This window comes from Perca flavescens, chromosome 22 (assembly GCF_004354835.1).
Source record: "Perca flavescens isolate YP-PL-M2 chromosome 22, PFLA_1.0, whole genome shotgun sequence".
Classification (NCBI taxonomy): Eukaryota; Metazoa; Chordata; class Actinopteri; order Perciformes; family Percidae; genus Perca; species Perca flavescens.
Genome location: NC_041352.1, coordinates 13,859,424 through 13,870,817, shown reverse-complemented (window position 1 = coordinate 13,870,817; position 11,394 = coordinate 13,859,424). Strand labels below are relative to the sequence as shown.

At 41.9% G+C, this 11,394-nt stretch overlaps 1 protein-coding gene across 1 annotated transcript in view; it reads right to left on the bottom strand.

Moving 5' to 3' along the window:
- The window catches only part of stau2 (staufen double-stranded RNA binding protein 2), a 100,102-nt gene that overhangs the window by 1,883 nt on the left and 86,825 nt on the right, over positions 1–11,394 (bottom strand). Inside the window, exon 14 of the mRNA XM_028569110.1 lies at positions 23–88. Coding sequence (XP_028424911.1) covers positions 23–88 — 66 coding nt within the window. The remainder of the gene's footprint in view (positions 1–22; positions 89–11,394) is intronic.

Here is an 11,394-nt window from a genome sequence, read left to right as displayed (position 1 = left end):
CGTGATCCGTGTCCGACCGTACCTTGATGGGGCCGTCCACCGGGTCCAGTCCCTGCTCCGACAGCTGTTTCAAGGCACTTAGAGCAGCCTGAGAAGAGAGGGAACAACAGATGGTTGAGTGAGTGAGGGAGGAGGGAGATTGGGTGGGAGGAGAGTGAGTGTCACCCTTCAGCTGCTTTTCACATAACACTTACTCTGGGAAACCTGATGCCAGCAGGACACTTTCCCTTCGCTCTCTGTTGTCTTTGGCTCCTCTCTGCTGACTGTTTATCTAGCGTTATTGGGTTAACATTTCCACTTTATGTTTTGGCTGGTCTGCATTTTCCCTAAGTCAATCTGAGTGACATCTGTATTCTCTCTGACCACAGCTAAACAAATAGCAGCAGATCTGAAAAACCTATAAATCTAAATGGTAACAACATGCAGAATCTCATTCATGTAGCCCATAACCCACACTAAATAAGTGAAAATAAACAAGTGTGTGTAACATTTGTATTGTTAATTGTGTAATGACTTAATTATGTTCAATTGAGAAAGGAAGCTTTTAGTGCAATATTACACTTCTCGGCCTCACAGTATCGAGGGAATAGCTTTGAATTTACGGTTTGTGCCACATTTAGTTCATAATCACAACCAGCCATGTGTAGCAATCTAATGCCATGCCATTAAAAAAACGATATCCTATCTTTAACTCCATGAATGTACACTATGCAGCCTAAATAGTTCACTGGTGCCTTGTGTCAAGCCTTCATCAGAAACACCATGATGTCATTTCCTTCCTGCTCATCGCCCGCCTTTCTGTGCCAGCGAGAGAGGCTGCTGGTGATGTGAGGAGGGTCCGGCCTGATATCATAATATACACAACACGTGTGGGAGTCCAGAGGTGCAGTGTAGACTGACACACACGCTATGTGAAGTGGGACTGGGAGATAAACAAAATAGCAAATGAAACCTGAGAGGCAGAGGTGTTTTAGTGACATTTTCTTGACATTTGCATCGTAACGCTGTAACTTACAAGTGTTGATCGATGCCTGCGGTGACACTTAAACAACCACTGAGCTGAATCGTCGTCGCCAAAAAAAACAATTAATGTCACAAGCAGAAACCATTTGTGGACCACTTCTAGAAAAGAGCTGTCTTAAGAGTGAACTGGTTGATCTGATCCTAACCAGAATGCAGGTCCGATCCTTGCACAGATCCTTCCTCCATCCTAAAGATTGGCTCCAGATGTGTTTGCCCCTCTGTTTCTCAGTGTTGGAGCAGAGGGGGTAGCTGGGGAATATATCTCCCAGCAGAACTGACACTACTGGGACTAGCAGTGTAGACCGCTTACTTCCATACCAACCATCAATGAGTTCAAATACAGTATATTTCTCATTCAGTAGTATGTGCAATAACTACATCTGTTATTGTGTTATCATGCTGTTTAACAAGGTATGAATTGTCCTTGAAAAAGGCACCACCAACAAGCAATTGTGTGCTTACAACTGTCTTGTTAATGTGCTTTCAAATGGGAGACAATTAATTATGGAAACATTTATGGAAACGGCGGCTGGACCCATATCAGTTTGCATGTAAGAATGAGTGAGTCAGGACGAATATCCAGCAAAGTTAATTGCTTAGGTGTCTAATGTATGTGCATGAAAATGGTTTGTCTGCATGTTGTTTTCACATTTCATATCGCAGATTTGTTTTAGTTAGTCATGTTGAAATGAACTCCATCATTATTGTAGATTTAGTAGTAATTTTATCTGGCTACCGATTTCTATTAATTGCAACACAGGCTGAAACATTCTGATGCTGAAGATGTTGAATCCTCCAACAGTAGTTCTTAAACATACTGTATCGTCTATCTACATAATAAATAATGCATTAGTAATAAAAGTACTGATAAATACTGCTAAATATAAAGTGAACATTACTGTTGAAAAAGAAAAACTACAAAACAAAACTTAAGCTTAAAGCTCCACTTTATTGATTTACAGACATCTGGAGCTACAGTGGTCAGACCTAGCCTTTACACTCTACGACTGGTTGATCAGGGGCGAGATAAGGCATACGTGGCTCTGCTCCGTAGATGAGTGAGATGTGATGACTGGCTGAGTTTACCTCATTATGGAGCCCACCAACGTCAATCAGTACTTTATTTTTATTAGTAATACAGTATCTGCTACGTGGTGCTGACAAATTAAATTCTCCCCACAAGAATATCTGAATGGGAGACATTTTTTGATACTCTCAGACAAACACAGCTGTTCTCCATGTGAATAATGGTCTGTATTCAAGTTAATATGCACTGAGTGGAAACATTTATCACGCTTTAATCCTGAGAAAATATAAATCCCACTGCATATCGATGTGTCTCTATGGAATGCAATATGTAGAGGAGGATGCTATACACTATTATCTGTGTGCTTGCATCCGAAATAATTAAAAAAATGTTTAACTTCAGATTATGAGTAACATAAACAAGGAATCATAATTTATGACCGACAGGTGCAAGGGTCAAAATCTGGTTTGTATCCATCAAATTAAGAAAACAAAAACAAAAAAGTAATGCTTATAGGTACTAAAAAACATGCAACAATATAGTAGGACTGGTTTGAAAAATTGGTCCTTTCTCCAGAGACTCAGAAATCAACTGGAGCCCCTCTAAGTTTGTAACAGACAATTTATGGTGCAATGAGTTTTTTTTTTTCTCTGGGAAGATCTGACAGCCAGTGAGATTTAGAGCTTGAATATACTTGCAGAGATTTAAGGTGACAACCCTGTAGAACATGACAGCTGAAGGAATGTTTTCATAATTACACTGTTAATAAATATAAATCATATCAGGGGACTCTTGGTATAACCGTTTTTTTTTATATATAATCGCGTCATCTCAAAATGACAGACTGTCCACACATACTGAAGCTAAAAGATAATTAAGATAAAAAGGGAAACCTAACACAGCCAGATTAATCTAGGACACATGATCAGGTCACACCTGATAATCAACAGGGACAATTCAATCTCCATTTTATCTGGGGACCAATAAATTGTAATCACAACCAACTTCCCCATGATTACCTATTGTTTGTTGTATTTATTAGGTTTGGGATCTTTCTCTCCCTGAGTAAATAGATAGAGCCCATCTGTTGAAAGGGTGGTGGAGGGGGTGGTGACTGGAGATAAACAGCCATAAATCAGGGGCTTGACGGTGGCAGCACTGCTGATATACGACAGGCAGGCATGAAGGCCGTGGCACCCAATCCCTGGGCCCAGCAGCTCAGCGAAAGGCAGAGCTTAAGACAAATACTGGCCTGTGGGAATGGCAGCCAGTGAAATCATTATTTTTCTAATGAGATAAGTTGGCCATCGTTAGAGGCAGCCGCTACACTGATGCATCAACACCAGAGTGTTTAGTCTAAGGCCGAGACACGCAAGGTAGAGGTGTTCCATCTCTGTCATGGAACAAAGAGAGAGTAAGGGGTGGGTTAGGAGACAATGTCCAGAGAGGATGCTGAGTCATTCACAAATGGGGGGAGGAATCGAATGGCGGAGGCTTTTGAAAATGTATGCTTAAAACTGAAAAAAAAGTGAATTGCCCACTAAGGGCTTCACCAAATCTGAGGGCTGAATTAAGCTAGAAATAAACTAGTTTGTTCTACGTGTCGTCTTACCACGTCTGAAGATGTTTTAACGATTATAGGTTTTCAGACAGTTTCTCCTGGAATGCATTCATAGTGTTGCACTTGTTTGAACACGATAGAAAAAGTTCTGTAAAGAGTAAAAAAATAAGCTGTTTGACCATCTGCCAAGTATTTCTGATGGAGTATAGTGGTAGCTTAAGGCTGTGTTCAAACCAACATTAGCACTGCGTCTAAAAAATGAGACCACTGCATTGGCGACGCAGGGTGCTCCAACAACAAAATCTTCAGCAAAATGTAACCTTTTGCCGCAACGCAGCTCATTGTCAAGCACACATTCTAGGTAAAATACCTTGTAATGAGAACAGCATTATGCTGTTTTTACCCAGCAATCGTCAAGACTCAAACTCAGTGTAGTTCCTGGATCATTTTTCATCTTCTCACCAGTATCTATGACAGCATGCCCATACCAACACTGCCTCTTAAATATCCTATGGAACAAGTACTGAAGTCAACCTCATCACTCCCTCTTCACCTATCCTTTCCTCGCCCCAACTTTAGATAACAACCCAGCACTCTCCATCAATCCAAGACTGGGAGCCAAGCTGAAGCGCCCCACAGCCACTTCACACATTCATCTATCTATCTAGCTGTCCCTAGTTCAAAGGCTTGGACAAACAGTGGTCGAACGTGATTGCGTCTGAGGAGGATCTGTGACCGTGGCCGAGCTCCTGATGTGGAGTGACAAGAGCGGCTCATTTTTCTGGGCCTGCTGCGTTCTTAATGGCTTCACCGACAGAGGCTTCGCTTCCGTCAGCGGCTTAGTCAAACAAAGGCCCAGTCCCCCAGGAGACCCTGGCAACGGTCAGATGGATCTGATGGATCGTTGGATCACGCTGACCCTGACAAATCAGACCCCTGTGTCAGCTCTCACTGATGAAGACATTTTGGGGAATGGGAGGCTGGCTGAGGAGAAAAGGTGTAAAAAAAAAAATAAAGGGGAAGTGACAGTAGAAGGTAAGGCTGGAAAAGAAGCAGAAAAAATGAAATGCTGGGTGGGAAAGAAAGAGGAGAGAGTAGGGGATGGGAGGCTTCAATCCTTCGATCTCCAACAATTCACCCTCTGGCCCTTAGCAGCCATCAAAGACACCAGGGAGGTCCTAATGAGGTGAAGACCACCAGCACATAATTCACTCTCACATACTTGCATCTATTTCTCTCCTCCTACTCTGAATCTTAAGAGCAGTAGAAGAAAGAGAAACGTTAGCCTAGTTTGCATGTTCTCTTGGCTTTATCAGATCCTGCCTCTGCTCTGCTGGAGGACAGATGAAAGCGTAGACAACAGCTTAAGGTTTAACCCAATGACCCAGTCTCAGTAGTACAGTGTGGTATTTCCCTCTTTACCAAGCAGATCCAGACTCCCAGGGCTTTCTCCGGCTCTGGACAGTCCAGCTGGACGACTTTAGTTCTTCTCTAATCTTAAATCCAGGTCAAGAGCATTAGTGAGAGCATCCCATCTTTGCTTTGATCCTGCGTTATTGTCTAAGTCATGTGTTTGGATGTCTACATTATCTAAGAGAGCAAGAGACAGGAGAGAGGGAATATTTGGTTTCTTATTCAGACAAAGTTTTTAGACAAGGTCTTTGGCAGTACTGGAAACCATCCCTCAACAACTCAAGTGGCCATGTGTAAAAACAAATAATTAAAGAGACAAAGTTTAAAGTCTCAGTTGTGTGCTGTCATGCAGGCCTACTCCACCTGCAAAGTCAGTGGACACTGTTGTTGGGTGCGTATGAGGATGGCAATGCCTTTGTTACCAGCTGCGACAGCGACACTGGTATTGTTTTCACCTTGTGAGTGGGTGTGTGTGTCATAATGGCAAAATGTGGTCCTAGAGACAACTACTGTAGTGGGGACTACCACAGAGGCAGTTTTGAGTAATTTGCCAGGTGTTTATATGTCTGTCTGTCTGCATCACAACTGCGCAATATACAGTACTGAAACTTTACAGATGTGTAGTTCACATTCAAAATGAAGGCCAAGTTTGAAGATGGGTGTGAGCAAGAGCGGCGAAAATAGGGGGCGATAGAAAGTAGGGAACTTAACGCTTTATGCCACTGGCCCGATTTGGCTTCGCTAGTGTGATCCCATCTCTAGTCTACTTAGTACCACTGATAAACAGAAATCACAGTATTGTTTGATAAAATGTTTCTTCTTAGAACTCAAGATGATGCTGGGGTGGATGGACTGTAACCCAAACTGTTCACTTTTGATTCCTCAATTGTACAATCACCATTCATCCTCTTATTCTGCTACAACACACTGTCTTAGTAATGCTAGAAAGAGTCTAATTAACTTTGGGTGGCTGGTTCTGAGCTGCTGTGAGTCGGGGGAGACTCGGAACATGAAGGAGATGCAGGACAGCTGCTAATGAAGATGATCTAAGGGACTACCACCAGACTAAACAATGACCAGAGTGGATTTCAAACAGGGTGTTTTATAGTCAGGAACCTGGGAATTTGGAAAAATGAGTACCCTCTTGTCAGAGAAGCTGAAGCTGGATATATTGTTCAGGAGAGCGCTTGTTCCGTTTTCAAAAGACCACATAAAACCTTGACAGTGCTCCCTCTTTTTGCACTCAGTCCCCAAAGCAGAAAGAAACATGAGATACCAGGGAAGAGAAAACCCCAGCCATCTTTTTGTCCTGTGTTAACCCTGTTGTCACTAACATGCCATTACGCCACATCTTTCTCTGCTGTGTATTCAATTCTTTTAAATGTTATGTTATGTTAGGTGTTAGATTTTCCCTACTCATTTTTCCTTCTGTCATCTGCTCTCAAGCTTCTTCTCATTCCTTGGCTTTCGTTTTCTCTAAATTCTTTTTATTTTCCTTCTACCCACATCAAAACTCTGGACAGGGATCACTGGAATATTCCCGGTTAGCTCAGGGAGAACACCTGTGTGTGCATGAGTGCTGGCAGGGTATGCATCTTATTTGTTAATGCGGTGTGATATGTACATGGATACTTGAGTAACTACAGAGAAAATGTATTCAGATCCTCTCACCAAATATCTTCCTCACTCTCTCTCCAGATTTCACATCCTCTCCCACATCAGAGGCATTGATGAATAAGGCAGTGTGTGTGTCAGTGGTCTAGCTGTAGCGCGACATGACGTTAATTCTTCTGAAGTAGCACTTCATACGGGCCACTTCACCTCTTGTGAAACAGTGTAGCAACTGTGAATGTTGTACAGCTAAATAAACTTCTCTGTGAGGAAATATATTTGATTTTTGAATTCTGTGTGAATGCTGCCACGTTATGGTGATCATAATTCTTACAGTGGATAGTGTGTGTATTCTTTCGTGGGTCTCCCAGGCCTGAGATGAGCACTGAAGGCTGGCTGAGCTAAGTTAGCGGGTAATGGCAGTGGGGCTCCCCAGGGGACCAAGCCTTCGCTGACATGGGAAGCCATAAATAAGGGTCCGGGGCGCAGCACCATGTCATGCGTCATTTGGGCCGAAGAGGCCTGCTTTGTCCCCTCCCATCAGCGAGCTGTTGAGCATGGCACCTCCTAGTGCGTAATACAAAACATATGGGCAAAGGGCGAGGGGCAGAAGCAACTCAGCATACCATACTCCTGCCTTGTCAGCAAAGCTTCTCAGAGGAAAAGCAGATACAGCCGAAGACGGCCACAATCCAACTTTGTCAAGAAACCGATCCCTGAACTTGGCTATTTTTTATGTTAAAACATCACATGATAATTATAGGATATAATTATATGTTAAAGGATAACAGCAATAAAATGTGAGCAAGTTTAACTGGTAACACTAGTTGGCATTTATAACCAGTACATAAGCAATGAATAGATAGTGTTAATTAGTGTAAAAACTTTAACATCACTTGTTGTGTAACCCTACACACCCTACAGTCATTAGATATGATTACAACTTGTTATTAAGCATTCTATAACTAACCCTAGTTATAGAATGCTTAATAACAAGTTGTAATCATATCTAATGACTTGTCTTAAATACTTTTAAAAGCATATATGCAAAGTTTTAAAAGCCACTTGTGAACAATTTCGACGTGTTTAACAGCTAAAAAAACTTTTAAACACTATAAAATCATTATAAGCCAATATACAAATATCTTATTATTGACGATTTATGAATTTAGCCTTAACATTTAAACAAGTATCATGATATTATAAACAAATAGAGGAAGGGGTTAAATGGTTTCATTTTGTTTTTTAAAGATTGATACCAGTGACCTGTACTGTTTTGCTGCTGTATCTCTGTATGCAGTACTCTGCCTTCAAACCATGAAGCAATCTAGGTCCAGAGTGACTAGACACTGGTAAAAATGACAAATTCTTTGTCCGAGAAGAGAAAGTATGACACTTTCCCTTTTTATCAAGAACGGAGACAATGACACATTTCTATAATATCCACCCTCCCGTTTCAAAGGAATCTGCCACCCACAGGAAGTTACATAGGGGAGCCTATGTTTGTCCATCCTCAATATTGCTAACTTATTCCAAGGCTGCTGATGATTCAGTGACTAAATACAGAGTGAGATAAGATATAGGGCATGAAAAATGCATTAGTGATGGGACTACTGCCTGTAAAGATATTGGGTAAGAAGAGAAAAACAGCCTCCAGTGACTCAACGACATGACCCCTGACTAAGCTCAAATGTTCCCCAAAAAGAAAGGCCCTTGAGATTTCATGGACACGCCCCCCCCCCACACACACACACACACACACACACAGACACAGATGCAGACAATGAGACACAGTCTGGGTGGACTATTCCTTTATGATACATCCAGTGAACCACAATTATTTCATTCACAATTTATGCTTCGCTTGTTAAGATGAAAAACTTACATCTTACAACTTACATCACTATGCCTACAAGTCATCCAAAGGATTGAAGACATTTCACAAATATCGGGAAGTCAAGGAGATTATTAAATGTTGTACTGAGGATTCACTTCCTGAGCTAATAATAAAGTCATGATGGAACATTTGGGAAACACCCGTCTGAATGTCCTCTATGGTTAATGTCTGTTTCCATGAGGTTTCCCCAGTGACTCCAAGGCAGTGTTACATCACCTCATGTCCACCTGCACAGATCCACCTTTCTATGCCGGAGGGAGAAGCTTCTATAATCCTAAACAATTGGACTCAAGTTGCTCTAGGGGAGGTACAAAAAGCTGTGGGAAGAAAAGCCAGCCTTTTAGGCACTCGCTCTCTTATCAGCGGAGAGATAGCCATCGGTCCCGAGGGGCATCCAGTTTTCTCTCTTTTCTGCCTCCTAAATTCCCCTTTCTTCCCACTTTTCTCTTTGTGTGAAAAATCGACCACGCAATCTTTTTAACAGCAATGATTTTCATTGAATTCAAAATGACAAACTCACACTGTTTGCTTGGTGATGAAGTGCACAGCCTAGTTAAAGTGGGCAGTGGTACAAGCAGAGGTTGGGTGGAGATGCAAATGTGATGGCTGTGGTTGTTGCCTGGCTGCTACACAACCAGAGGAAAAGACCATGTCTGTCAGCAGCATGCAAGCAGGGGCAGCCCACATCAGAATTAGGATCCAGGCGCTTAATCATTTCCCCCCTATTTGCATAGATAATTAACTTAGCAAAGATACTACAATAGGCTGTATCAATCACTAGTGAGGGTATAGGCCTGGATGGCAAAGAGCATTTTTGGCTGTTATCAGTTAAAATTCGAATCCAATCATTTCCTCATCGCTGGGTAAGTGATGGAAGCTAAAACACAGTTTGTATTAAAAATGGTCCAAACAAATGAAGAGATAGGGCCAATGAGTCATCAGAGCAGCAACTTCAAATTACAGAGTAGTTATTAAAACCTTCTATTCCCTCATACTGAAAACAGCTGCTGCTTGTCTTGAGCTCAGAACCTGAGAGTTATGCTTGAAACGAAGCAGCTCGTACGACATGTCCGAATCTAATGTCAGATGCAATCCACCCCAATTCCTACATTGGAAAGGTATTGGAGGGAGGGGGTTTCAGACAGTGTATGGTGATCCTATAAACACTTTCTTTAAAGCGTACTGACCCCTTTAGACCAACAAAAAATGGAACAGGATTTACAGAGGAGACTTACAGGTGTGGAAAGGCAAAAATGAGGAACTTGGGGATGTAGTATATGAAAGCTGTAAGATAAACGGTGAGGGGCTAAGTGTCTTACTGTGACAGCCGCCAGCTGCATGCAATAATCCCCAACTCTCCATCACAAACACTTTATATTTTCTTGTCAGACACAGCCGTGTGTATGAGAGAGTGGATGTCTGGTGGACAAGGACTTCCGGTAACAAGAGAGGACGCACAGTCAGACAGCGTTTTACACCTTCTTCCTCTAGTCTTTTCCTCCTTGTAGCCCCCTAAGCTCCTTTCTGCATTGAATTTTAATCACCTTGTACACACAAGGGACATGCCTGTAAAACCTGTTGCGGTGTATTATAATTTGCTATGGATCCCCACAACGTTTCTGATTACCCAGCATGCTCGCTGGGCCTATAAGAATGGACATTTTGTCTTGTACCTAAATCCCAAGAAACACTGAGTAGGTCTTCAAATCAATATGTGATAGGGGTCAATTGAGACCCATCATGCCTAAGGGAGCCTTTGAAGTGTTATGAAAACCCTTTTATGTTCCTATGGCAACTGGCAGTGTGTAATACAAAGACAGCTTATCATATAATGCATGTTTACTGAAAACAATAAATTCCAGCATGCTTATATCAAGAAGCAGGCCTTGCTGGGTAAGTCTCCCCCAACCAGGCTGGTTTTCTGATGAATAGGTCTAGGGGCCACACTAACTAGCCAAAGATGGAAAGCGATGGGGAAAAATGTAACGTAATGCACACTGAAAACATATGTCTTCTTAAAATATGAGCATAATGCCATTACCGAGTTGCCGGCGGGCCTGTCAAAAAGTGTTCATAAACAACAGGGACTGATCTCAAGAGGAACAAAGCCATGTTAGGGATTCAGTCTATGAACACAGAATGGCTGACCTGATGAGAAAACAAAGATTGACGTAGGCGTGCTGGGCCTCACCAAAATAAAGCAGTATGACATGATCTTCTCCAAAGTTAGATATCAATGGAAATTGAATAAGTAATGTAGGCAACTATTTCAGCCAAATAAGATTATGTTTAATGTCAAATGGGCTACAGCAAAAATAAAATCTAATGAGATTATTTTAATTAATTAAGATTTTCAAATTTTCCCAGAATGGCATAGTTTCCCTAAAGTAAATACATTGTTTAAAAGATGTGGCAATGTCAACACTCTCAAAAACAAGTGCATTGCAAAAGTGCTACAGTTGTTACTGCAATAGCACAGTACAGAGGCTGTAACCCATTATTTGTCAGTAAAGCTGTGATTTTATCCACAAAAGGAGAGCGAGTACTTAATCCTCTTGTGGGCAAGTTTTTACGAGCCACCTCACACATTTTTACAGCATGGCAAACAGAAAGTAAACACCAGGAAGGTGCTGCGCTTTAACACATGATTAAGACACAGCTAATTAGATTGTGGACAGTAAAACCGTGAGGAGAATCATAAAAGAGGGAGCAGAGACCGGCCTGAACGAGCGACTAGGTACAACCAGCAGACGTTTAAGTCAGGACACCACAGGCCACTGACAAATGACAAGCTAGGGTTTCTCATTTCTGCTGCCTTCTCTGTGGTGAAAATGTAAATAGCAGACTTTCTATGGTAAAAAA